This window comes from Tympanuchus pallidicinctus, unplaced genomic scaffold (assembly GCF_026119805.1).
Source record: "Tympanuchus pallidicinctus isolate F22 unplaced genomic scaffold, pur_lepc_1.0 scaffold20, whole genome shotgun sequence".
In the NCBI taxonomy this organism is placed as follows: Eukaryota; Metazoa; Chordata; class Aves; order Galliformes; family Phasianidae; genus Tympanuchus; species Tympanuchus pallidicinctus.
Genome location: NW_026294722.1, coordinates 4,078,234 through 4,103,179, shown reverse-complemented (window position 1 = coordinate 4,103,179; position 24,946 = coordinate 4,078,234). Strand labels below are relative to the sequence as shown.

At 54.7% G+C, this 24,946-nt stretch overlaps 2 protein-coding genes across 3 annotated transcripts; both read left to right on the top strand.

Moving 5' to 3' along the window:
• The first annotated feature begins 47 nt into the window (after positions 1–47).
• On the top strand, positions 48–6,421 carry NSFL1C (NSFL1 cofactor). Its single transcript, XM_052683905.1, has 9 exons — positions 48–183; positions 741–838; positions 1,745–1,819; positions 2,368–2,533; positions 2,890–2,982; positions 3,656–3,765; positions 4,241–4,378; positions 4,899–5,063; positions 6,016–6,421. Exons 1-9 carry the CDS (start codon positions 82–84, stop codon positions 6,176–6,178), a joined length of 1,110 nt encoding a protein of 369 aa, XP_052539865.1. The 5' UTR covers positions 48–81; the 3' UTR covers positions 6,179–6,421.
• Positions 6,422–13,989: 7,568 nt separating this feature from the next.
• On the top strand, positions 13,990–22,703 carry FKBP1A (FKBP prolyl isomerase 1A). 2 transcript variants are annotated; one of them, XM_052683737.1, is made up of 5 exons: positions 13,990–14,065; positions 15,070–15,117; positions 20,382–20,494; positions 21,120–21,272; positions 21,704–22,703. In XM_052683737.1, the coding sequence occupies exons 1-4, from the start codon at positions 14,005–14,007 to the stop codon at positions 21,246–21,248; spliced, it is 351 nt and encodes a 116-aa protein (XP_052539697.1). In that variant the 5' UTR covers positions 13,990–14,004; the 3' UTR covers positions 21,249–21,272; positions 21,704–22,703. The 2 variants fall into 2 exon arrangements, with proteins under 2 accessions (XP_052539697.1, XP_052539698.1); XM_052683738.1 differs by lacking the exon at positions 13,990–14,065 and adding an exon at positions 14,820–14,950.
• The last annotated feature ends 2,243 nt before the right edge of the window (positions 22,704–24,946 follow it).

Sequence of the window (24,946 nt, the reverse complement as noted above, 5' to 3'; positions counted from 1 at the left end):
ACCCGGAGCGATTTCCGGTGCGCACCGCGGCGGGGCGGGGCTGTGGGACCCGGAGCGATTTGCGCGCTGCACCGCGGCAAGATGGCGGACCGGGAGGAGGCGCTGAGGGAATTCGTTGCCGTGACGGGAGCTGAGGAGGAGCGAGCGCGGTTCTTCCTCGAGTCCGCCGGTTGGGATCTCCAGGTAGCGCCGTTCCGAGCCGGCTGTGGGCGGGGCCGCGGTGCGGCCGGGCGGTGCGGGGCGGTGCAGGGCTCGGCTCGGCTCGGCTCGGCTCGGCTCGGCCCGGCCTCCTGCGGTCTCGGCCCTCGGCCCGCCGCCCCCTCGGCCCTCAGCGTCTCGTCAGGGCCGGGTCTGCCGTTTTCGCGGGTCCGGAGCTCGATTTGGATCCGCTTATCTCGTTAAGTCAACTTCATTAATAGAAGGCGAGGGTTTTGTTGAGCCCCGGTGCTTTGGGGCCTGTTCCTGCAGCGTAACCCCTCAGAAATGGGAGCCTCGGGTCGGGGAGGAACGCGTGCAGTCGTGATGACCTCACATAGCAAATCCAGACAGCACGGCTGGCAGCGACCTGTCTTTGCTAGGACATCCAAAGGGGAAAAGCCCGTAAAATGGCTGCAGTCGGTGTGTCTGAAGAATTCCAGCGTGACAGAACCTTCAGTTATGTTATTAGTGTGTGTGTGTTTGATCTGCTGCTGTGGAATCTTTGATCTCATCCTGAAACACTCCTGGGTTTTCCATTTCAGATCGCCCTTGCCAGTTTCTATGAGGATGGGGGTGATGAGGACATCCTGACCCTCCCCCAGCCAACACCCAGCTCTGTATCCAGAGGCACTGCAGCCAGGTGAGGAGAGAGCTTCAGTTGGGCCTGGTTTGTTTAGCAAGGACTTTAAGGCTCACGGTGAAAACAAATTACATTAAAAAAAACAACCCTGTGCTGTATTTAAAGCATCAGCATTTGCTTGTATTCAGAATAATAGTCATGATTTTAGAACTGCTTCACCTCATACGGCTCTCTAGAAGCTGTGAAATCAACAACAACACTTCCATATCACGAGCATGGCCTTATTGCACAACTGATCCAAAGATCAGTTGAATGACTTGCTTCATTGCTCAGGAAAAAACTAGATTTGTGTTCTGAGGTTAGAGGCAGTCACACGGTCAGTGACACTTTTGTTCAAGCAGGCTGTACCTATATAGGATAAGCATTTTCTGATTTTCTGTTGCACCTTGTCTGTTAAGCATTTTACAAGGAAAGTTAATTGGGCCATCCCAAGTCCCTGTGCAGTAAATGTTATCCAGTCTTAAAGAGGAGTTACTGACTGTACTGCGAAGGCAGAGTGCTCTCATTTCAGGCTCTGAAATAAATTTCATATTGCGGAAGGATTGGATTTCAGTTTGAATCACAGGTAAACAAGAGTGGTCTTGGAGGCTTGACTTTACTGGGGTCTGGAAGAGAAATTGTACTTGGGAATGGCAATGAAATTCAGTATGTGAGCAGGAAGATGGCTGAAGAGTTAATTCTGCTGCTGGACCTGCAGTCGGTTGTTTTGTGTTGATGTGATCAGCACAGAGGTTCAAGAACATTATTCACTGCTCAGTTACACCACTGCTGACCTGTGATTTTGTAGAGCAATGAGTCAGAGCCTAAAAGTAGAACAGAGTCAACCTAACGTGCTGTGCTTAGGAACTTCTGCTCATGTGGTTGAAGTGTATCATGAGGCTGATGTACTGTGATCAACTTTTGCAGTGACCACCGAGTAACGTCGTTTAGAGACCTTGTTCATGCACAGGAGGATGATGATGAGGAAGAAGAGGGACAGCGGTGAGTTCTCAGTTAGCCTTGAAACCTGTGTGTTTTATCCCTGCTGTTCTGTGGCAGCTTGCTGCCCGGGTACAGGAATACGTATGTTTGTAAAGCAGGTTTAAGTAGATGTGCAGTTCCTGTACTGAAGGATCTTGGGTGAACTGTAAGCAGTTAAATACTCTTTAGGTTCACAAGCAAGGTAAATTGAGTGGAACTGATGGGACTTCAGGGTGCTCAGTGCAGGTAGGCCACCTGGTCCTCTGCAGTCAGCTTTGAGCTTGCTCTGGATGCGTTACAAGCCAGCTGGAAGCTAATAACCCCAGTCTTCCACAAGTGCTTATTTGCACTTCATTGACAGTGCATTCATTGCTTCCCACTTAGTCCTGTTGCGAGTGGTGATCTTTCAGTGCAGAATTAATGTTTGCCTTCCCTCCAAGTGCCAGTTATTTCCTTAGTAAGCAGCAGCTTGTTGCTGAATCCCGGTGTAAATGTGCTGGATCCTGTCACACGTGTCCTGTAGGAACTGTGCTCTGCTCCTGCACAGACAGGGTGTGTTTTCTTTCTAGGTTTTATGCCGGTGGCTCAGAGAGAAGTGGACAACAGATTGTTGGTCCTCCAAGGAAGAAGAGTCCCAATGAGCTGGTGGAGGATCTGTTCAAGGGAGCGAAGGAGCACGGTGCAGTGGCAGTTGATCGGACAGCCAAAAGCAGCGGCGAGAGTAGCAAGCCTAAAGTGAGGAGTGATGAGTTCTTCCTTCTTTTCTCTCTTTCTCTGTTGGAGCTGTCTGTATGTGGCTCCCACTGTGACAGCTGGTTGGTCCTGTGGAGTACTAAAACTAACTTAAAGGAACATCTGTGTCTGGACTCCTGTGTTATTGCAGCTCTTATTTCCATGTCATGGTGGTAAGAAAAGCTGCTTTGTGCCGTATTTATTAACTAGTCCAAGCTGGTCATTGAGCCTGAGGGCCAGCAAATGTTGCTGATACTTTTGAAGTCCTCTGCTTTCCCTCGGAATGATGCTGGGGAGAGGGAATCATGGTGTCCTGGCTACGTGTCATCCTGTAACCTCTTTGCCTGCCTCTTCTGCAGCCTTTTGCAGGGGGAGGATATCGCCTTGGAGCTACTCCAGAGGAAGAGTCTGCCTACGTGGCAGGAGAGAGGAGACAGAACTCTGTTCAGGATGTGAGTGTCTTTCTGTTGTTTTGCAGTGGTCACCTGGGGGATTGCTCTGCTACAAGTGAAAGCTTGTGAGTCAGAGAATTGCAAAGCTTGATACAAATTCAGGAGGATGGAAATATGACAAATTCTGCTTCCTGTGGGATTTCTGGTAGGAGGAAAAAAGAAATGCACGTGCTCGGGTCTTATGCAGTAGTTTTTCCAATGTTTGTTAATTACCTGAGTGTTCTTTAGAAGCACGGGGATCTTTTCTCAGCCTCTGAGTGTGAATATACTGATGGTAAAAAACAGAGTGCAAAGAGCACCAGGTGATAAGGCTTTAACTGTTGAAGAGATGCAGAACCAACAGCATCAGTGCAAAGACCCCTTCTGCTTTGTGAGCAGATATCTATCGAGGCCTTGATGGGAGCTTAGTTTAGGCCCCTGTCAAACACTTGGCTTTTCAACAGCTTTTATCAGAAAAGGGTCTGTGTTGTCATCTAGGAGCTGATGAATGACCATTACATAGCCAGTGGTTTTTTTTTTCCTCACCACTGACTGTATCAACCCAGTGGCACATAGCTGGGATGTTTTCTGCTGCTTGAAACTCCTCTGCCAGTCAGCAGCTTTTCATTTTGCTTCTGGTTGCCCTTACTGAGGTGTTCCAGTGAGACTGATGGTTGTCTGGGCTCTGCTGCAGGTGCACGTTGTACTGAAGCTCTGGAAGAGTGGATTCAGTCTGGACAGTGGAGAACTGAGAAGCTACCAGGATCCATCCAATGCCCAGTTCCTTGATGATATCCGCCGAGGGTATGTAGCAACAAAACTTGTTGTTTTGGTGTGTTGTTATGTAGCAAGAAGGGAGTGAAAGAGAAGCTATTTTCTGAAACACGGGTTTTTGTGGTATCCAGGGTCATGAATCTATGACACGTTTTACCCGAGGGCTAAATTCTCCATGTGAAAGGTTTGGGAAGGCACACTTGAAGATTTACTTTAGGCTCATGGGCAGTTGCCTTGGTTTTTATAGGGTCTTGATGTTTCAAAGTGAACAGACAGACTTTTGTATTTAGGCTGAGGATTTCCAGTGCATCGTTTCGTTCCGGGCGAAGGGCAGGGAAAAGTAACCTTGAGCTTGTGCCTGTTAGTGGGGAGGTGCACGCCTGCCTTGTTACTTAAACAGGAGTGCATGAAATTCCAAAGGTTTTTTTGGCTGCCCCAGATCCTGTTTTCAGTGTTTTCCTGATCTGCTTCTTCAGGCAGATTCCTTCAGACCCTCTCTTTGCAGGGAAGTCCCCGCAGAGCTGCGCAGGTTGGCGCGAGGCGGGCAGGTGAACCTGGATATGGAGGATCACCGTGACGAGGAGTATGTGAAACCTAAAAGTGTCTTCAAAGCTTTTACTGGAGAAGGACAGAAACTGGGCAGGTGAGGAAGCAGAAGCGCTGCTTTGCTGCGCGTGTGACTAAGAGTCAATTAAGAGGGTTTGTGGGATGGGCTTATTGATTCATCTTCCTGAAGAGAAGGTACTCGGTGCCTGTGATGTGTGAGGTGTTGCCGTGGGAGAGGAAATGAGGCTCAGTGATGTGTGCTGTGGGCTCATTCTTGTACTTGCAAGAGGCAAATCTCCAGTTTGGACCCACTGTGATGTGTCACACAGAAGCAGCGTCTCCTGATTGTATCACTGCTGTTCCTGTGGGGATGTGAAGAACGAAGGAGGGGTGCTCTGTGAGGTGATGGTGTGGGTGAAGCTACAGATGAGTGCCCACTGCCTTGCCACCTTGCTAGCTAATTCCCAAATTCCCATTTCCAACTTGCATTGGCATCTCTTGATTGGAAACCTTGTTAGCAGGGCCCAGCAGGTGAAAGCTCGCAGTCTGGCTCCTGACACGCTGCTGTCAGGGGAGTCGTTTGGTTTTTAACAGCTTTTTGTGTCTTCTGTTCTCAGCACCGCCCCTCAGGTGTTGAGCACCAGCTCTCCAGCCCAGCAGGCAGAGAATGAAGCCAAAGCCAGTTCTGCCATTGCTATTGATGAGTCGCAGCCTGTCACCAACATCCAGATCCGGCTCGCTGATGGTGGGCGACTGGTCCAGAAATTTAATCACAATCACAGGTACCAGGGCAGCAGGAAATACGGGTTACTAACTAAAGCCTGAATGACACTGCACATTGTGCTCAGATGGAGCAGGTGAAATCCTGGCTAGCCTACTAAAGGGAGCCCTGGGGATCCTTCTGTACAGGTGAATGGGATTAAAACTGTGCAGTTTTAAGGCAGATGTTTCCTGTTGGGAGGACGGGGTTTCTTTCCAAATAGTGGTGGGTAATAGCTGGTGATACTGCACCTCGGTTCTTTAACATCTATTAAAAAGCCCTTTGAAACTATCAAGCATTTAGGAATTGGTGCAGTTATTCTCTCAATTCAGACTTTTCAGCTGAGCTATTCCCTGTCTACTGAATGCAGCACTGAGGGGTGCTGTTAAACAGTTTGTTTCCCTCAGACGAACAAAGCTGGCCTACACACCCTGCTGCTTCATTAGAGTTCTGTTTTTCTCACTCCTCTGATCTTGAAGAGAGTGCCTGTTTGTCCATCCTGGTTCCTCTGGTTTCTGTAAGAGATCCAGCATGTTCCAGAAAGTCACAAAGACAATCCTTTGGGATTAGGTGCAGGAGGTAGATCTGCTGTCACTGCTGTGACTGCCCTTGGGAGCTGAGATCATCTGGGTTACGCTGTGTGAGGAGCAATTTATTAATCTGTTCATCTTGAAGGGCTCAGAACCCTTCTGGTTCAAATAGTTGCTTACACCACAGAAGTTGAGCAATGTAAAAAAAGCATTGAGGTGAAATTTCTAACCTAGAAAGTAGCTTATTTTGCTATTATTTTCCCTATGGAAAAGCATCTCAAGTCATAGGATTGTCTGGCTGCAGCTGACATTGTTACCTGGAAAACAAGTGCAGTGAGTGCAGGGTTGCACAGTCTGGAAGAGGTGAATGTAAGCTTTTGTTGTTCACTTGTACAGGCAGTTCAGTAACAGAATAACCCCTGTGTGTTTGATCCCTTCGGACAGGATCCGTGACATCCGGCTCTTCATAGTCGATGCCCGGCCAGCAATGGCAGCAACCAGCTTCGTCCTCATGACCACCTTCCCAAATAAAGAGCTGACTGATGAGAACCAGACCCTGAAGGAAGCCAACCTGCTCAATGCTGTCATTGTTCAGAGGTTGACATAAAGGAACCCGTGTCTCGCCGCACTCCTGCTCGCAGCGCGCGTGCGTCGTCTCAGCCATGCGTGCACCTGCACTGTGCAAACAGGCTCACATCTACTTGTAGCTCTGGGTTCTTAGGTCTTGGTTGGACTCTTTTCTCTTTAGTTGCATTTCCTATGGTTTGTTTTTTTTTTGTTTTTTTTTTTTTTTTTGTGATGATCAGTGGACTTTAAAATAAATAAAGGAAACGAACCTGTTTTCAAAGGAGATGCAGCCTATTGAGCCACAGATTCTCCCAGGAGAGTTCAGTTACTTTTGTGGAATGTTTCTGTGCTCTTGAGAGGGGAAGAAGGTAAGGGGGAAGGGAGTTCCCAGGGAGCAGTTTCCCTCTGTGCCCATCAGATGCTCTTTGCAGTCTGTTACTCTTTCCTCTCTGGGGACTGCTGCAACTCTTCTTATTTTTTTTTTTGCACGTTGAATATAAAGATACCAGGATGGGTGATGTTGCTGTCAGGATAATGGTTAACGTTACTGTGAAAGCACTGTGAGGGGAATCTTTGTGAAACAGTTGTTGCTCAGCATGGGGAAAACTGATTTGTGTGTGTGCAGGTGCAAAGGTTGGCACTGCTGGGCTGTTCTGGAGGGAAAGTCCTGATGTTCCTTCCTTCAGCAGAACACTCGAGGTGTTTGTTACAGTTCCCACCTGCTCTGCCAGCACTTTCTCCTGCAGTCCAGACTGACTGACTGCAGTTCTAAATTGCTGTATTGCATTTCTTTGAGAAACTCAACTTCCTGCTGATTTTTTTTTTGTTCTAAGGAAGGCACGAAGCTGAATCAGCTTGAAATGACTGAAACTACAAGGCAAACAGTATCTCACTGGAAAGCAGATTTTATTTTAAGATGAGTGATTGTTTGAATCAGTTCAGGTGAAAAACTCGAGGCTTTAGGACCCTTTGATTTATTTCCTTTGCTGAGGACCACACAGCTGAACACCTGGGATGCTCCAGCTTTGGTCTGTCCACTGTTTTGGACTCAGGTCTCCATTTCTTTCCTTTGGACAGAATGCTGTGGGTGAATTCACTGCTGGTGAGCAAGGCTCTGGTAGTGCTGGTACAGCATTGTGTGCGAGTTGCCATCTAGTGTTGTGTCATGGCACTTCCCACTGATCTGCAACATGCTTTCTATCCCAGCCCTGTGCTTTGGAGCAGAACTTTAGCAGACAGTAGGTGTTTAGATATCAGCTAGCTGGGAGCTGCAGTGACATCTGCATTGTCCTTTGGAAAAGGTTGGGTTGCAGCTGTGGTGCAGTCCTGTCCGTCCCCTGCCTCTCAGCTGGGAGCTGTGTGGGTGCTGTGCTGGGAGCACATCTCTGCTCTGCAGCTCCAGGTCCTCGCCTTGCTGTGAGCAGAGCGAGCTCTGGGTGCGAGCAGCTGGGAGGGCTGGCAGGTCGGGCAGGTTCAGCACGAGGAACTCGCTTGGCTGGGTGTACTGATGCAGAACTGCAGGCAGCAGAGCTCAGCAAGGGCTTTTCTACAGCAAGTTGAATTAACAGGTTCTTCATTACTAAGTGGACATATAATGTGCGTAACAGCATATTTGTAAATTGTTGTGAAAACAACCATTAAAGGCCCGGAAAACAGGAAAACAGCATCTGACCCTTTCTAACGATGGCTACCATCTGTTCTTGTTTTGGATGATGTGTGCTGCCAGCTACTCTTACAGCTTTGGGTTCCCCAGCTAGCAGCCTTCCCAACGTGGAGATGCCTTCAGCTAAATGAGTTTAAAAGCCTTGGGGTTGTTCTGTAAGTTTTCTGCCAGGTGAACGCGGGTTTTCCCAACCTGCAGCGCTGGATGCGCTCCATCGTGATCACTGCGGGGCCCAGCGCGAGCGAATTCAAGGTGTTTCCACCGCCTCCCCGAGCAGCGCGTCGCGATACCTGACCGCTTTTTGGAGAAGAAACTGTTCCGAATATCCAACGTGCGGCTCCCCAGGGGGCTCCCGGCCCAGTGCAGCTTCTCCCCCGGGGCCGGATGGTGGCAGTGCTGCCGAGGCCGGAGCAGGAGCTGCGTTCCGCTCCCCTCCGGCGCGGCGCTGCCCCGGGGCTCCGCGCTGCTCCAAGGGCTGTTTTGCTTCGGGATCTTTTTTTCTCATTCCTCCCCCCCACGAAGGACTTCTTCCTGCGTCTTTGCGAACTTCCACACCTCCGTGTTGAGGCAGAACTCTGTATTGCACGTGAAAAATTGCTGCTTTTCCATTCCCGTGTAAGATGCAGCTCAGCTTTATAACTGTGCTCTGATGTCTTTCTCTGTAACTGAGTTTTCCACAGAATGCTGCGTTTCAGCAACTTTCCCTTCCTCCGACTCGTATCTGTAGGACTTCTGTTTTATTCTTCCCCATCCTACATAGCTTGCTGTTTCCTCCTCTTCCTTTTCACGTGTCTGCGTTGCCAAGTCCCCCAGCAGTGCCTTCCGACTGTGTTTCCTCTCCAAAGCCGCTTTGCACAGCTTCCTGGGAACGGAGCCTGCTCTCCGTGACGCTGTGTTTGCTGTGAGGTGCTTCCTGCTCCACGTTTCCTGCCAGACCTGGAGGTTCTGCTCTTCCAGTGCTCAGGGAGGCTTCAGTGCCCTGCTGTGGGCATACCCACATCTAGGTGTAGGCACAGCCATTGCCATTGCAGCTACTGCGATTTCTAGGTATTGCTGTGCTTCTTGCTGCTGGTCTGGGTGGAACATTCACAGTCCAGATCCCTGCTTGGCTGCCTTGTGTCAGTACAGAGCTTGGCAGCTTAGCTGCTATGGGAAATGGATGCAGTGACAGGAGATAGGGAGCAAGAAGTCCCAGTGGGCCCCCCCATGGCTAGAAAAGGGTGTCTGTATGTGTGTATACACATATCTATATTCTCCTCATTGTTTCTAATCAATTATTTGATTTAATCTTAGCTCCCCAATGCTGGGTGCCACCAAACCTTTCCAGGAGGAGGACACAACCTTCATGCAATGACACATCGTGGGGTGGGTCTGCAGATCCCCCTGCGTTTCTTTGGAGCTGTGATTAAAGGGTGCTCCGGGGGTGATTTCGGATGTTCTGTTGGGATTGCTTTCCTTTGAAAGCAGCACTGCTTTCCATCCTTTGTTATCAAGAACAAGGACCTTGAGCTGACGTTTCTTGCAGTTACCGTGGAGAACTGGCCTGGGGGATTGGTGCTGCAGTCACATAAAGGATGATGTACAGGGCTTTCTTCAAAGCCTGCCACCACAGGGGAGGCTGTGATACCTGTGTTGGATCCTGGGGCGGCAGCAGGCTGTGTCTCATTGCTGCGTTTAGAAAGAGTGATGATGCTATCCCATACGGCTTGCAAACTGTCTCCCTTCTGTTGGTGAGCCAGAATGCTTACAGCTGGAGATTGGCAATTTCAAAGGGCAGAGTTCATGGCACAGTGAGGTTACTTCTCCTACCAGCCTGGCTGTTCACTCTGGTGCTCGTACCTCAAACGCATGGCACCGTCTGGGTGAGCTCCAGAACCATGGAGATGCGGCAGTGAGGAACGGTGGGCATGGAAGGGTTGGGCTGGGGTTGGACCTGGGGCTCTGAGAGGCCTTTTCCAACCTCAGTGGATTCCATAGGTTCTTGTTTATTCAGGTACATTTCATTATTCTTCACGACATTAACTTCTGGCTGGCTTACAGAGGCAACAGCCCTTGTCCTGTCCCATGTTGCCGCAGCAGCTCTGCAGCCCCCAGAGGAGCAGCTGTGCAGGGGGCTGAGAGCTGCCGAGGTGTGGGGAGGGGCACAGAGCACTTGTCAGTGCAACACATCCAACTGCTGCCATCCGCTTCTCTGCCAAAGAATTCCCATCTGCAGGCTTTGGATTTTATTTCAGTGGGGCAGCCTTCCTGTGTCGGCCACGGTGCCTGGCTGGAAGCTGACGGCTTGCACTGGAGCTGCTTGAAGCGTGCATTCCTGGGCCTTGGGCTGCTTTCAGAGATAAGGCCTCGTGTTTCTGCAGCGGGGAACGGGGTTCTCAGGAAAGGAACTTTCCTTTGTGGTCGTTTCCAACATGCTGGTGTTTCTTAGGCTGCAGAGCTTTTTGCTAAGAGCAGAATAACGGGGATAAACAGAGCACTGCTGCGTTCTCTTCCTACCTATTTCTAAGCAACTGTTAGTAAAAGATCAGCGTAGAGACAGAAGAGACATCTTGCATTGCTCCTCAGCGTGCTGCTTTGGTTAGATTTTGTACAGAGTTCTTAGAAAGCTCGTTGCCAGCCTGCTTAGCAGCCGGGGAGATTGGTGCCGTTGGCTGAAAGCCGTCCCCCTGGCACCAGGCTGAGCTCACACAGGGCAGGATGCGCGCTCCCCTGCTGCAGCAGCCGTCGGGACATCCTGTCTAGACCTCACGGGGAATGCTGCCTTGTACAAGGCACTGAGCAATGCAAAAAGGAGGAGGTGAGCAGAGCACAAATAACAAATTCCTACACTGGAGAGAATCGTGCTCTGAAACGGTTATGGAGCAATAGATGCAGATGCTTTGGGAAGCGGCTGTTGGTCATCTGCTGGCTTTCGAGTTCATACGCAGAAAATGCAGCTATTTGCACCCGGAGAGTAAATGAGTGCCAAAGAGCCAGAGGGCTGAGTGCAGTTTCCAAAGGTGTCTGGTCTCTGCCCGAATGCAGCACGGCACGCTGAGTGGGTACAAAATGACCCAGAAAAAAATTGAAACCCAGGGTTTTATGTTTCCTTCTGAACTTCCCCTTTCCTCTTGGGTGCAGAGGGATGCATTTTGCTTTTTTACAGAGATGCATGCTTAGATACGCCGGTAGGAGACAGCGATTTGGCTTCCACTGCGCTGGCTGTGGTCCAGCATGAGCAATATTTGTGATCAGAGATGTCAGTAAAATCACAGTGAAAAGAGATGCTGCTGACTCAGTTGTGCTGCGGCTCATGAGCCGCGCTCTGACTCAGCCTGTGAAATTCAGGATTTTTTCATTAACCCCCAGTGGCCGAGGGGAGGCTGAGCAGGAGATGACGCACTTTGAACAGCGCTGGGATGCAGCTTGCAGGTGTGGGTGTGGGGCAGCAGAGGTTGAATGCTCCCGGGTACCCTGGGAGGGTGCATTGCTCTGACATGCAGTGATGGAACCAACCTAAGGGCCCTTAATTGTGGAGAGATCGATGAGACCACGTGTGTCCCCTCAGCGCCAGCCCATCGCCGTGTGCTTCCTCCAGCTGCTTTCTGCCTTTGCTTGCTGGGAGCTGCGTGGTGGGAGCATTGCTGCCTTGGGAACTGCTCCCACGCAGCGGCCGGGCTCCCGCTGCTCCTAATGGAGGAGCAATTTGTGGCTGTGCTGTGGAGACTGCTGGGCTCCGCGGGCTGGGAAAGGGCTGTGGAAGGGGGCTCAGAATGGCAAATTCCTTGTGACTGGGCTAAAGCACACTGCACGGGGGCTGCACTGCCATGGGAGATCTCACAAACTGAAAGAGGTTTGTAATTACAGATCTCACTTAACAGAGAAAGGAAAATGCATCCCACACCTCCTGCTCTGTGACAGTGTCCTGGGTGTGGGCAGCACCATGCCTTGTACTCATTAAGGAGAGGGCAAAGCTGGGAACCAGGGTTCCACAGTCCAGGTAAGAAGCCAGAGAGGAGCTCCTGTTCTTCCTGCAACCCTTGGGGATGAGTGGCAGCTACACACAGCAGAACCCCCACCTCATCCTGCTCCCTGGTGACTCCAGCTGCCCTCCATGCCCACATTTGGCTCTGCATGCTAGTGGCTGTTGAAGTGGTTTGGAGCCTGGGCAAACACTTCCTGCTCCATACCCTGAAGATCTCAATGCGACAGCAGCCCGGAGTCAGGGATGAAGCACTGCACGTTGTCCTGATGTTTGCAAAGCACTGCATTTCTCCATGCAGAAAGCCCACAAGCTGTCATCCTGCACCACTGCATGCACCCTGGCTTCCAACCTCATTGCACCTTCCCTTGTCAAACCTCACCCTGATCAGTGCTTGGGGCAAGGAACAGCCCATGTGCCACCAGGCACAGCCGTGCTTCCAGGTGGATGCACAGGCGCAGTGCTGCAGAGGACAGCTGTCTGCAGCAGGGCAGAATCAACATCCCAGGGTGCTGCATCCTCACGGGAACGCGTTCTCCACGTGCACGCACAGCCCAGCACCCACACAGCACTCAGCAGGACTGTGGGGGTGTGCAGTGTGTGACTCAGGCTCAGAACGCTCTGTCACAGCGCGGCTCTGCCTTGCGCTGCTGTTGCCGACTTTCCAGCAGGGTGCTGCTCTACCTGCTGCGAGCATCGAGGGAACAAAAGCTGCCACCAAACCGAGAGAAATGCTTTTGTAATTTTAGAAATGGAACTGCTGTGCAAACAATACTCCAAAGTGCTCCACAGCAGCGGTGCGAGGTTAATGCTGCAGGACGGGGACGGCGCGCTGCGGTGCAGGGATCTGGCTCTGGCCGTGGGCAGGGCAGGAAGAAGCAGGGCACATCAGCACTGCTCCCTGTGTGTGCAGGAAGGATCTGGGCCCCTGCCTGGAGGTCGCTGGGTGCTTGCCAGACGCTTGAGGCTTGGTACAGTGTTTGCTAAAGCCAACCACAGCCAAGTAAAATAGAGGTTTTGCCATCAGTCCTTTTGCCGTGCGCTGAAATGTTCCTTGTGCTTTCCCTGCTGATCCATAGAGATGCCTTGGATGCTGGTATTGCAGTTTCTGCTTGGGCTGCCACCGTCACAGCTACCTGAAGCCTGGTGCAGCTTGTAGATTTTAATACTGAAGAATGTGAAGCACGAGAGTGGGGCTTTACAGAAGATGGAAGGATGATGCAAAGTTGGGAAGAGTGTTTGACCCAGCAGAAGGCTGTGCTGCCATTCAGCGAGAGCTGGGTAGGCTGAGAGCTGGGCAGAGAGGAACCTGATGAGGTTCAACAAGAGCAAGTGCAGGGTCTTGCAGGTGGGGAGGAACAACCACATACATCAGAACAGGTTGAGGGCTGAGCTGCTGGAAAGGAGCTCTGTGGAGGGGGACCCAGGTGTCCCAGTGGCCAGCAGGCGGCTGTGTGCCAGTAGTGTGCCCAGAACAGGTCAGGGGGTGAAGCAGGTGAGTTCTCCAGGACGGACATGGATTTGCTGTGCTGTCAGGATGTGCTGGTGTCAGGGAAAGCTGTTGTTTCCTGTTGTTTCCTGTTTCCACGTCCTACACTGGGAGCTGTGTGCTGCACTGCTGCCTTCCTGCAGGTCCCAGCAGCTCTGGGCAAAGGAGCCACGCTTCCTTCTGCAGTGCAGCAGAGCAGTGCCCCTTTGGATTCACAGCAATGCTCTAACATGTGGGCAAGTGTGCACAAAGAACACAAGGGTTACTTTTCAGAGAAACCCACATTTTTAGGGAAAATGCTACGTAGATAGCAGGTCTCTCTGTGCTTAGAGTGCCTTTTCCTGGGGAAAGGGTTAGAATTTCTTGGAACATGAGTGATGTTCAAGCCTGGGGTGTAACGCTCTTGCAGCACAGTGTGGGAGGCAGCTGTGGGCTCTCATTTATCCCTGCTTGTGTAGGGATGGAAGGTTTGGGCAAAATATTGAGAATAGCTCACCTGCTCCCTAACCCCATCCCACAACTCCATCTCTCCCAGCAGGATCTCAGCACCCCCACGTCTCTCCTGGCAACAGCAAGGAGGGGAGAGGAGGGACTGACCATTGCTGCCGGCAGCACCGCTGTGCTCAGCCTTGCTGGAGCTGGTTATTTTTAGGGCCGGAGCTGTGCATGACCGTTGGTTGACCTTGCAGCTCTCCAGCCTGGTGCACACTGGCAGGATCTGAGCAAATCACTCCCCGGCTGTGCGCTGAATTAATGCAAACTTTGCGCCTTGCACTGCAACACCACAATGGATGGGAGAGGAGGCTCAGGGGAGGTTTGCTCTTTATAACTACTTATTGCTCTTTTTAACTACTAAAGGGAGGTTGTAGTGAGCTGGAGGTTGGCCTCTTGTGTAACTAGTGATAGAACCCAGCGATGCTGGGAGTTGGACACAACCATCCCTATGGGCCCCTTCCGCCTCGGGCTGCCCTGTGATTCCATGCTGCCTTTAAGCCCCGTGTCCTCACCCTTCATTTCCTCCCACCTCAATCTCAGGCCTCGTGCAACCTCCCCTACTGGTGGGGCACCTGAGGAACCTCACAGACCACACAGAGCACTGCAGAGTAATGCAAGAAATAACGATACGGCTTAAAGCAGGAAAACAAAACCCCACAGCTTGGTGCTCCAATGCATAAAGGATACAGGCAAGGAGCAGAAGCAATTCAGATTTGCTCTTCAATGTCTCCTCGCGTCCCATTTTAATGCTGAAAATCCGAGGGTTTATTTGCCTTGGGGTTCCTCCGCTCCCTCGTGGGTGCTCACGAGGTATCAACCGTGGGCCCACAGCACGACGGAGCTCGGAAAGGGGCTCCGAGATGCCGCATGGCGGCCTTCAGCCGCTGAGGGAGGGCGGGCGGCACCGCGCGTGACGCCTCACGGCCCTGCGGTTTCCACGGCAACAGCGCGGTGCCAAGATGGCGGCGGGGCGGGAAGTGTGCATGAGAGGGAGGGGGAGCGGGCAAGATGGCGGCGGTGGGCGGGGCGGGGCGGAGCGCGGCGGAGCGCGGCGGGCGGGCTCGATGGCGGCGGAGGCTGCGCACACGTGGCCCCTCCTCCCTCCCTCCCTCGGGCTGCGGGCGCTGCGGGCGCGCACGGACCGGCACCGGCGGCGGCACCGGCGACATGGGCGTGCACGTGGAGACCATCGCCCCTGGGGATGGTGAGCCGCGCCCCGCGCTCCTTCTGTCTTTATTCCCCCCTCCCCCCCCCCCTTCTTTTTCTTTCTCTCTCTCTCTCTCCGGTGCCGCTCCGCTGACGGTGCGAGTCTCCTTCCCGCAGGGCGGACGTTCCCCAAGCGCGGCCAGACGTGCGTGGTGCATTACACGGGTGAGTGCGGGGCTGTGCGGGCGGGGCCGGGCCGGGCCGGTACCGGGAGGCGGGGCGGGATCTGCCCCGACGCCGCCGTGCGGCCTGCGGGAGCGCGGGCGGGGGATGGAGGGCCGGGCCTCGGCTGCCCCCGAGGCGCGAGCGGGGGTCGGCGCGGGGCCGGGGGTCGGGGTGGGGTCGGTGCCTCCCCGGGTTGGGGTGGGGGTCCCCGAGGTCGGCCCGGGGTGGTGGGCCGAGCCCTCCTCGCGTCCGACCCTCGGTGCGCGGCGACGGGCTGAGATTAGCCCCGCTGGGACCTTCCTACGGCCCCACCGGGGCGGGGGCGGCAGGGAAGGGGCCCGTCCCCGTGCCCCCGTTTGGTGGCTGCCGCTGAGGCTGATGGTGCGGTGCCGCGGGGTTCCCCACCCAGCAGCCCTCCTCCGACGTGCTCCGAGCCGCCCGGGTTCGCACGCAGCCAGGTGGGTGACGTTCCGCACGTTGTGTGCTCGGAGCTCCGCGATGTGAGCTGACACGGCCGCGCACACGCACACCCATCAGCCGCCCCTGCTGCTCGCTGCAGCCCTCCAGGATGCAGCGGCTGACCCGCCTGTCCCCGCCACCGGCCGGCTCCTGCTCTCCCAGCAGCACAGGGTGAGGTGCCGGTCTGCTCAGGAGCCCCCAAAGCCCCGCTCCCGCAGCGCTGTCTGAGCTCTCCCTCCAGCCCATCTGCTTCTCCTCCCCCCACCCCCTCTTCCCTTCCCCATCCCTTTTAATTCCCTGCTCTGGAGGAGAGGAAGCGGCTCGCTCTCTCCTGGCCACCTCCTCTGCCGGCAACCCCGTTTCCTCTGCCGGGGGAAGAACAAAGGGACGCTGGCAGGCAGTCAAGTGGCTCTTGGTGGGCCAGCCCTGCTGCTGCCAGCCCTGCTCCCACCCCAGCAAAAGGGCACGGCCGCTCCTTGCCTCATTGCAGCTGCTGGGGGGGGTCCCTGGGGCTGATTTCCTGCCCCCCGCTTTGCTTTTGGGGTGGGAGGGTGAAGGGCAGTGCAGGGACCTGCCTCTTGCAGGACCCTTCCTGGCAGCAGTGAGCCACAAGCTGGCCTTGGGAGTGGTTCTCTGATTTATTTTGGTATTGTTTGTTGTTGTTATTGTCTCCTTTTGGCCTTTAGCCCCCTATCCCCCCGCCTCCCATCAGACAGCTCCCTGATCTGTCCAGTTTACACCTGATGCCCATAGGCCCTGATCCCCTGCTTTTAGCTGTGAGCAGAGAGGGGAATTTTGCTCCCTCAAAAAAAAAAAATACAAGAAACCATTAATTTCCCCCGGCCCTGAGGCTTGTTCATTGAATGCAGTGCAGTGACAGCAGTAACAGTGCGTTGCACTCAGTGCTGGGCTCAGTGGCTCCATCATGAGCCCCGTGTGCCATCCAGCCCCATGGCTGCAGTTTGCTCTGTGCAGAAACCCAGTGCTGGAGAAACCCAGCCCCAGTTTGGGAGCACTGAGCACAGTGAGCTCTAATGGGTGAGCTATAGATTTGCAGTCACTTGATCAAAATCCATTTTGCACCTCTTGTCCAAAGAATCCTTTCCTCCCTATGTGCTTCATGTCTGCTTGTTTAGTTAGAACAGGCATAGAGCAGGTGCTGGATGTGTGTCCCCTTGCCCCACAGCCCACATGTCCTACCCATGTGCAGCTCTTCTGCCCCACTGCAGCGCTGCCCAGCACCAGCTAGAGCAGCCATGTCACCCCAGCACTGTAAGGGATGGACAGATGGACGCATGGGCAGGCAGCCCTGGTGTGGAAGCACAAGAGGGCAGTGCTTAGAGAAGAAGGTGGAGAGCATAGCATCCTCCAGGCTGCTGCTTGGGAGGCATCAGTCGCTCATGCTGGGATTTTCCCAGTGGCAGCAGAGACACGCAGGGGGGATTTGGGTCCATCCTTTCATTTTCCTTTGCTCCCAGGTCGGACAGGGAAAAAATCCTCAGCAGTGCTTTGGGTGTGTCGGTGCTCCCAGTGGGAGCTGAGCCCCCAGGGGAATGGAAGAGCACTGCTGGAGAGCTGGCGCAGCGGGGCGTTGGGAAAAGGCTTTGATGTGAGGTCTGATGGAAAAGGTTCTTAAGGAAACTAAATCAAGGGTAAATTCCTCTTATGTATTCAGGACTGCTCAGAGCAATGGGAGGATGGCTTCGAAGTGCAGAAGTGCATTGATTGTGGGTAGCAGCCCCGATGCGTCAGGCTCCTTGGGGCCATGTAGCTAGTTTGGAGCAGGGGTTTGTTCTTGTTCACCCTGCAGCACAGCTGGAACTGAGACCAATTCCTTCCCAGTGGTGAGAGCAGCGGGTGCGTGGGCTGTGGAGAACCACCTGGCCATGTAGCACTGCTCCTTGGGTGACCAGTGGCCATGCTGGGGGGCACCAGGACTGGAACAGGTCTGATGTGACAAAGTGCAAGGAGAGATGCTGGAGAACTCTGACTTCCTTTGGCAGGAGAAGTGCAGTGACAGGCAGGACTCTTCCCCCAGCGCCTGCACATCGCTGTGCAGCTGAGCACAGCCTCAGCCGTGGCTCAGAGCAGCAAGGCTCTTCCTGCTGCCTGTGCAGCACCTAGCATTGCTCTCTAAGATGCTGCCACACTCGTATGACAGCAGCCTGCGGTTGCAAGATGTTTCCTCTCCTACCGGCTGTGCAACTGCTGAGCAGTTGGGTGAGAGCTTGGTGCCAGCTCCCCTAGCACCCAACGCTGTGCTGTGCATGCAGCTGTGTCCTGTGGGACACTTGGCTCAGCAGAACCCTCAGTGGGAAGGGTTTCCAATGCCATCCTTTCCTCCAGCCGCAGAAGAGGGGTCGGCCTGCTCTGTCCCTGCATCTCAAGGGCTGGCATCTGAGGATGGATGGAGGGAGATTGGCTGCAGGGCTGCCTCTGTGTGCCTGCTTTCCGCTGTCTCTGCCCAGCAAGGGATCGCAGCCAAGTCATGCATTGCAGCCGGCGTCTCCCAGCCACTGCCTGCCAAGTGTGGCAGAGACCTGGCATAGCCCTGCTGCCAGCCCCAAATGGAGCCGGGGATGCTCTCTGGAGCCCCTCATCTCCTGTATCGTGCTGTGGTGGAATGGCAGCGTCCTGTCCTGGCAAGGCCCTGCATTCCCCTCGCTTTGGTTATTCCAAGCCACCCTGGTGTTTGTATTTGTGAGTGCCAGGAGCTGCTGTGTTGGGGTGGCTGTGCTGCAGGGTCTCCCAGCTCCACGATGCCCTGCACGGAGCTCAGACAAGCTGGGATGTGCCCTGGGCTGGCAGCTGCTCCTCGCCTTCGGCTGTTTGCAGCGTCTGGGGCTCTGCCTCTAGCCAGAGGATGCTTTGCCTTACTAATAGATTTAAGATCTTGTTATCTCCTCGCTTGGGGATGATAGGGAGGAGGAAATGGTTGCTCTTCCTTGTCCAAGGCTGGAGAAGTCTCCTGGGAGCCTTTCTGGCAGAGGAAGTTGCAGAGATGAAGATGCCATCTCAAAAGCCTCAGAGCTCTTTGTTTCACTGTTGGCATGGCTGAGCAGCACAGCATCCCGTGGCTGTGTGCTGTGCATGGGGCAAGCTCTGTGTGCCAGAGTGCAGAAGGGATTTGGGGAGGGGGTGGCCTCTGGTTTCCCCATGCAGTGTGGTAGCAGCAGCACGCCACAGTTTGTTTTCATCAAAGTGAAATCGCAGAAACTGTGGCCACAGCCTCTGCCCTTGGTGAGGCAGATCTCTGCTGCGCTGTCCTGGCTTGTTGCAGCCCAGCTTGGGAGCACCTTGTGGTGCTGCCTGCACCCACTGTCCTTCCCTCGCCCACATCCTTGCTGCTGCTGTCCCAGTGCCAGGCAGGGCTGGGAGCAGGCTCAGCACCAAGAGGTTTATCCTGGAAGGAGGAAACAAGAAAACCCCAGATTTGCTGTTCCAAAGTCCAGGGCTTCAGGGTGAGTGGCTGAGCTGGTGCTGATGCTCGGTGTCGGAGGCCCTGCAGGGGAGATTTTTGCTTTCTGTGAGATTAAATGCTTCATTCTGCTCCCCAGAAGAAATGGGACAGTGGCCCCGTTCTGTGAGCAAGCGAGCCTGGATGCCCTGTGTTACTGCTGGCAGCACTGCTGTGCTTTGTGGTGTGATTTGAGTGTTCCGTGGTGTGATGCTGAGCCCGTGGGGTGATGGTGACTGCATGGGCACTGCTCAGTGCCTTCAGTGCTTGTTGCTCTTGTGGAGATTTGTGTGTTTCCCACACCCTCCATTCATCATCTCACCACGCCTGCTGCTGTCCATGCACCTTGCTCACCGCAGCACAAGCCTGGACTGCATGTCCCATGCTCTGTGTATTCCCCTGCCGCTGGGCATTGACACTGCACCCTGCTTAGGGGAAACCACTGCTGGACAGGGCAACGAGTTTGTTTTTCACAAAGAGAATTTTCCAACCAGAAAAACAAGTTCTTGGGCTTTTGGGGGAAGTGGAGAAGAGAGAACCGTTGGCAGCAGTTGCTCTGAAATTATAAACCCTCCGGTGCTGTTCATTAACCATGGCCAGTCTGCTGCCTGTGCCCGTCGTCAGGCTCTGTGCATCGGGTGGGCAAATCCCCAGGTACGGCACGGCTCCCAGCGGGGCTGTGCTCCCAGCGACGTCGCTGCTCCTATAAGGCAGCTCCAGCAGTGAGATTCCCCAAGAAGGTCACGCAGGGAGCAAGGGAGGGACCACGGAGAAGGGAGGAAATTCCTCCTCGCTCGTGCTGGAGGGTTATATTTAGCCTTGTGGTTATTGGTGCTGCTGAGCCTGCGCTACGTGCTGTGGGACGGGGGCTGCCCTGGGCAGGTGTGATCCTACTTGGCACTGTTGCTTTTGGGCACTGGCTCATGGCTGGGCATGGGCAGGCTGGTGGCCTAGGCTGCGTTCTGTGTGCTCAAGGACAGAAACCAGCTCTGGCTCACATGCTGCTGTGCAGAACGCCGGTGCTCTGGGACAGGCGAGGCGTCCCCTGGCTGCTGGCTGCCCACAGGAGGGCTTCTCTCTGCATGAAAACAGCACAGAGTAGGGACGTGGTGATTCTTGCAGCTGGGAGGAGCAATGCTGCCCACTCGAGGGCTGCTCCTGCCCTGCTCTTTGCAGCAGGAGGTGCTGGTGGGGAAGCCCCCCGCTGTACAGGTGTTCTCCCAGGGCAGCTGGGAAATCCCACTGACTCAGGGCCATGTGAGCTTCTCACGGTGACCGTCACACCTGCTGGGTAACAACCTGTTCCCGTGACACGAGCCTCACTCCTCCCTCCCCTTTCTGTCCCCAGGTATGCTGGAGGATGGGAAGAAGTTTGATTCCTCCCGCGACAGGAACAAACCCTTCAAGTTCGTGATGGGCAAGCAGGAGGTGATCCGCGGCTGGGAGGAAGGAGTTGCTCAGGTGCCCGGCATCCCCCTCGTTGGTGGGGATCTGCGGTGTGGGCAGAAATCGCTGCGTGCAGCCCTTCAGTTTTCCACCCCCTCCATCATGGGAGGCGTGGGTGTGAATATCACCTTCTGCATTGCCACCTGCCAGATGGCAGGAACGGAGCAGGGCCGGGCCGAGGAACACCTACGGCACGCCGGTGACTCAGCACTGACATTTCTCTACTGAGTCACCTCTGAGCGAGCGCCGTGGGGGGCTCGGGCCCCCTGCTCCTGCTGGAGATGGCTGTGGGCACGAGGGGAGGGGGCTGGGGAGGGTGCGTGACTGCAGTGGGCTCTGTGCTGCTGGGAGCCGGCGCCCACGCTGCAGCACGGGGATGCTGCTGTCTGCAGGGGGCAGCCTGGCAGACCTAGGAATTGGTTGTGAAGGTGAAGGATATCGCCAGCTCTGCTCCCTCTGCTGCATCCCTGCTCCTTTTCCAGCCTCTGCTGCCTGCCTTTCCCTGCTGATGTCCTTCCTATCTCTCGTCGGTCCCCTCTGCTTGTGCCCAGCATTGGGGAAACAGCTCCGTGTTTCTCCCGCTGTCACTCACCCGCTGTTTGTGTGCATCTGACATCCTCATCTTCATTCCTCCTCCCAGATGAGCGTTGGTCAGAGGGCGAAGATGACCATCTCCCCAGATTACGCCTATGGCTCCACTGGCCACCCAGGGATCATCCCACCAAATGCCACTCTAATCTTCGACGTGGAGCTCATGAAATTGGAATGACCCACCCCAACACCCTGTCCTCGGGTAAGGAGGGCGAGCTGCAGGGCGGCTGCCGTTGGAGCGTGGGGGAGGCTCAAGTTCCCGTAGTCTGCCTCGGGGAGACGGGATGGAGGTGTTAGTGGCGTGGAGAACGGGTTTCTGGCTGTGGGCTGGATTTGGAGGCTTGCGGATTTGGGAATCGCTGTGGGATAGAAGCAGAGCTTGCAGCGTGCTCATGCCACAGAGACAGCTCGATGCTGACTGGATGTGCTTCAGTCCTCCCCACTGCTCGTACTGTATGGGTTCTGCAGTGGGCAGGATGGTGTCCCGCTCCCCACATCAGCACAATTTGACTTGTGCTTTGAGCAGACCGTGCAGTTGGCAATGGGGACTGTCCCTTTGTGACCACATTCCTTCCTGCACCGGTGGGCTGCAGTGGGTGGCTGTGTCACCGTGCCTCTCCTCTCCCCAAACAGGTTTGGCACATGGAGGAATCCAGAATCTCAGCTTCAAGACGAGTGCACATGACTTTGTACGGAGCTTTTCCTGATAGTCCACTACACTCATTGTATAACCTTACACCTTGATTGAATGCCTTTGGTCACTAAGCTTTGCGTCTGACTCTTCCTCCTTGTATCGTGTTTTTATGTCTTTTTAAACTATACGCCGTAAACCTCAACTCTTTTTGGGTCAAGTTCTTAATCTTATTTTTGTTCCAGGTGTAGACTGCATTCTGTCAGTAGCACGCAGACGGGCTGACCTTAGATAGGAGTCGTTTGAACAAAAGGAAACCTGCTAGTTAGTTACTTGTTTCGGATCTCTATGATGTTTTAAAACCAGAAATTGCTGCTGCTGCAAAAGCCATAGCAGAGTGAGGCTGTTGAGGCTGAATGGATGTGGAGAACAAAGTAGTGTTAGGATGTGTGTAGTTACCTGGAATTGGGGTGCTGGGGAAGCAGCGTTCCTCTCCCTGCGCTCTGGGGGAAGCGCAGCATCACAGGGCCGCGCTGGGATGGGGGGATGCTCAGCCCCTGTCCTCCCCCACCTCCTCCCTTTGTTGTCTCACTTTTGGTTTTGTGGGGGTGGTTGGGCCGTCAGAGCCTCACCCAGCCCCTGGAAATTCTGTCTCTTACGTTGAGCTTTCTTTGCTTTAAAACAAGAAAACAGCAGCAGACAAATTGGGAGGTGGTGGAGCTGGGGGGGTGAGCTTGCAAGAAAACACCCCCATCCCTTCTGCCTACCCTGGGAAGGAAGCTTCAGACCCTGGCTGCCCCCGGGCTGAGCACAGCTGCCCGTTCTCCTGCCCCTGATGCTGGTCATCGCCGCTTGGCTGCTCTCACGCCATGCATCGCTTCCCCCGCCGCTGCCCCCAGCCCTGCCTTGTGATGTGGTAAGAGAAATTCACTTCCTTCTCCACTGCATAAAGGTATCAAGTTTTATGATTGCAATAAAAACGCTTTTTGCTGGCTTTTCTCAGCCCTGTGTGTTGGAGGTTCTTCCCTGGGTGGGGAGGGCTGGCAGCACCGTCGGGCACGTAGGGATGTGGGGCAGCGACCTGCCCGACCTGCTCTAATTGCCTTACCACAAACCCATTAAGCGCTGCCCTCGGCCTCCCCGTGGCTCAGCCTGCTGGGTCCCTCCTGCTCCAGGGGGGCTGTATCTCGATTTGTTTTATCCTCTTTTGGAGGTTGGAAAGTGCACGTCCAGCAGGCTGTATGCACTGATTGGGTCTCATGGGACCCTAAAACTGTCCTACATCCATTTATTTTTGGTGCCTTAGTGATCTGGTGCTGATGCCTCTGTTCAGCAGTGCCTTTGCTCCTTTGCAGCCTTTCCTCCCCAGGGCTGGCCGTGGCTGCGCTGTGGTTTCTCACCTGGATGTCAGAGCTCACAGCTGTGACTTCTGGTCTTTCCTGCTGACGTTTGCAGGCCGGGTGCTGAGGGGATGTGTGTGGCTGGCAATGTGGGTGCTGCTCTTGCTGGCTGTGTTGGGGAGCCCGGTTTAGCACCCAGCTGTAGGGTGTGGGTTGTACAGTAGCATTAAAGGCTCAAGGTCCCTAGCCGTGCTGCTCAGATCCCTGTGCCAACACCTGGCTTGTTTGCAAACAGCCTTTGCATCATTGGCTGCAATCAATAACATGTCTGCAGTAAATCCCCGTGCCGCAGCGGGTTCAAAGTTTGTGTTTAGAGAGAAGTGTTATGAGGCCTTTGAGAGTGAGCAGTGCTGTGGGCTGAGCTCCCTACCCTGTGCTCCTGAGGCTGGGACTAGCAGCACCTGGTTTGGGAACGTTGTATGTGTGCTGCTCTGGTGCTTTGGGCTGGAAGGAGCTGCAGTGAGGTGATCCCTGGGCTGGGGGTAGTGCTGCGGGCCTCCAGGCTCAGGTCAATGCTCCAGGACCCTCAGCTTGGCAACATGAGGAGGAAGGCAGGGAGCTGCCCTGCCCTTTGCAGCGACTGCGCCTAGGCAGAATTTCCCCTTCAGCTTGGGTTTCTCTTCCTGCAATGCCTTCTGCTTTAATTATTAACCAGTGTCAGGCTGTGCCATGGCTTTGTGGCTGGAGATAAAGACTGGAAAGCAGAAAGACCGGGGGGACCTGGAGCTGCACCTCCTGCCCTGGGGGGCAGACGACCCAGTGTCCCTTTCCCGTCTGTCTGTCTGCAGGGCTCTGCAGCAGCTTCTTTGAATGGTGGCATTTGTGTGCACACCCGTGTGCCTGAGCAGGGTCTGCAAGTGTGCTCATGGCTGCATGGGCGTGCAGTGTGTGTGTGCAGTGTGTGTGTGCACGGCTGTAGGCCCTGTGTCTGCAGTGGGCAGCAAAGTCCCAGTGCTCTCTGTGTTCTCTGCACCTGAGCCCTCCCAACTCTATTTCCACGAGGCTAACACAGCCCTGCTGGCACGGGTGCCATCCTTCTAGGGCAGACCTGGTGCTCACTCTCAGCTGTGCTTATCACATGTCTGCTGCTCCCATTGCATTCCGGGCACCGCAGGCTAAAAATAATGCTGGTAAAATAGATTGCTTCCTGCTGGCACACAAAGCTGAGCCATGCCCTGCATCAGGGCTGGCTCTGTGCCACGGGCACCCACAGGCCCTGCGTGTGTGGGGACACGGGGTCCGATGGCATCACGCAGGTTGGGATGCGTGGCTCAGTGCTGGCTTGACACCCTCCGCCCGCAGCCCTGACTCAGTTTTCCCACGGGGCCATCACGAATGGATGCGGGATGTGGCAACGTCAGCCCCACACAGAGAGGTGTCACAGGGGACAGACACCAAACACGGGGCTGAGGGCACCCGCTGCACCCAGCCTGTGCTGGGCAAAGGGCTGTGGTGGCTTCTGGTTGGGGGTTATGGTGACACTGAGCGGTGTGATGGTGGCACCTGGGGATTGTGTGGGTGGGAAGGGTGGAGGCCACCCTTGAAATGCACGACCCCATCTCTGTGGCTCCTAGGATGCTTGGAGCCATGGAAAGCAGTCCCCATCTCCATGTGTGTCCCTATCCATGTCCCTGTCTCTATCAGTGACCCCATCCATGTCCCCATCCCTGCTGCTGTCTGCTCCTCTCTGGGGCCGGCCCAGCTGCCTTGCCTTCACCTTCCTCCCCCATGCCCCACCTGGCACAGGGAGGTGGCTGTCAGCTGAGGCCACTGGGCTCCTCCCCGGGGATGGGCACTGCTATAAAAGCACGGAACAGGTGAAGGGCAGCGCATAGGAGCCAGAAA

What these genes read in the sequence shown, in the direction of transcription:
- NSFL1C (XM_052683905.1), top strand. Translation starts at nt 82, where the DNA reads ATGGCGGACCGGGAGGAGGCGCTGAGGGAATTCGTTGCCGTGACGGGA. An exon ending in GACAGAACTCTGTTCAGGAT is followed by an intron (nt 2,983 to 3,655) that starts GTGAGTGTCTTT and finishes GCTCTGCTGCAG; the next exon opens with GTGCACGTTGTACTGAAGCT. An exon ending in AAATTTAATCACAATCACAG is followed by an intron (nt 5,064 to 6,015) that starts GTACCAGGGCAG and finishes CCCTTCGGACAG; the next exon opens with GATCCGTGACATCCGGCTCT.
- FKBP1A (XM_052683737.1), top strand. Translation starts at nt 14,005, where the DNA reads ATGCAAACTTTGCGCCTTGCACTGCAACACCACAATGGATGGGAGAGG. An exon ending in GGAGAGGAGGCTCAGGGGAG is followed by an intron (nt 14,066 to 15,069) that starts GTTTGCTCTTTA and finishes TCCTTCCCGCAG; the next exon opens with GGCGGACGTTCCCCAAGCGC. An exon ending in GGGAGGAAGGAGTTGCTCAG is followed by an intron (nt 20,495 to 21,119) that starts GTGCCCGGCATC and finishes TCCTCCTCCCAG; the next exon opens with ATGAGCGTTGGTCAGAGGGC.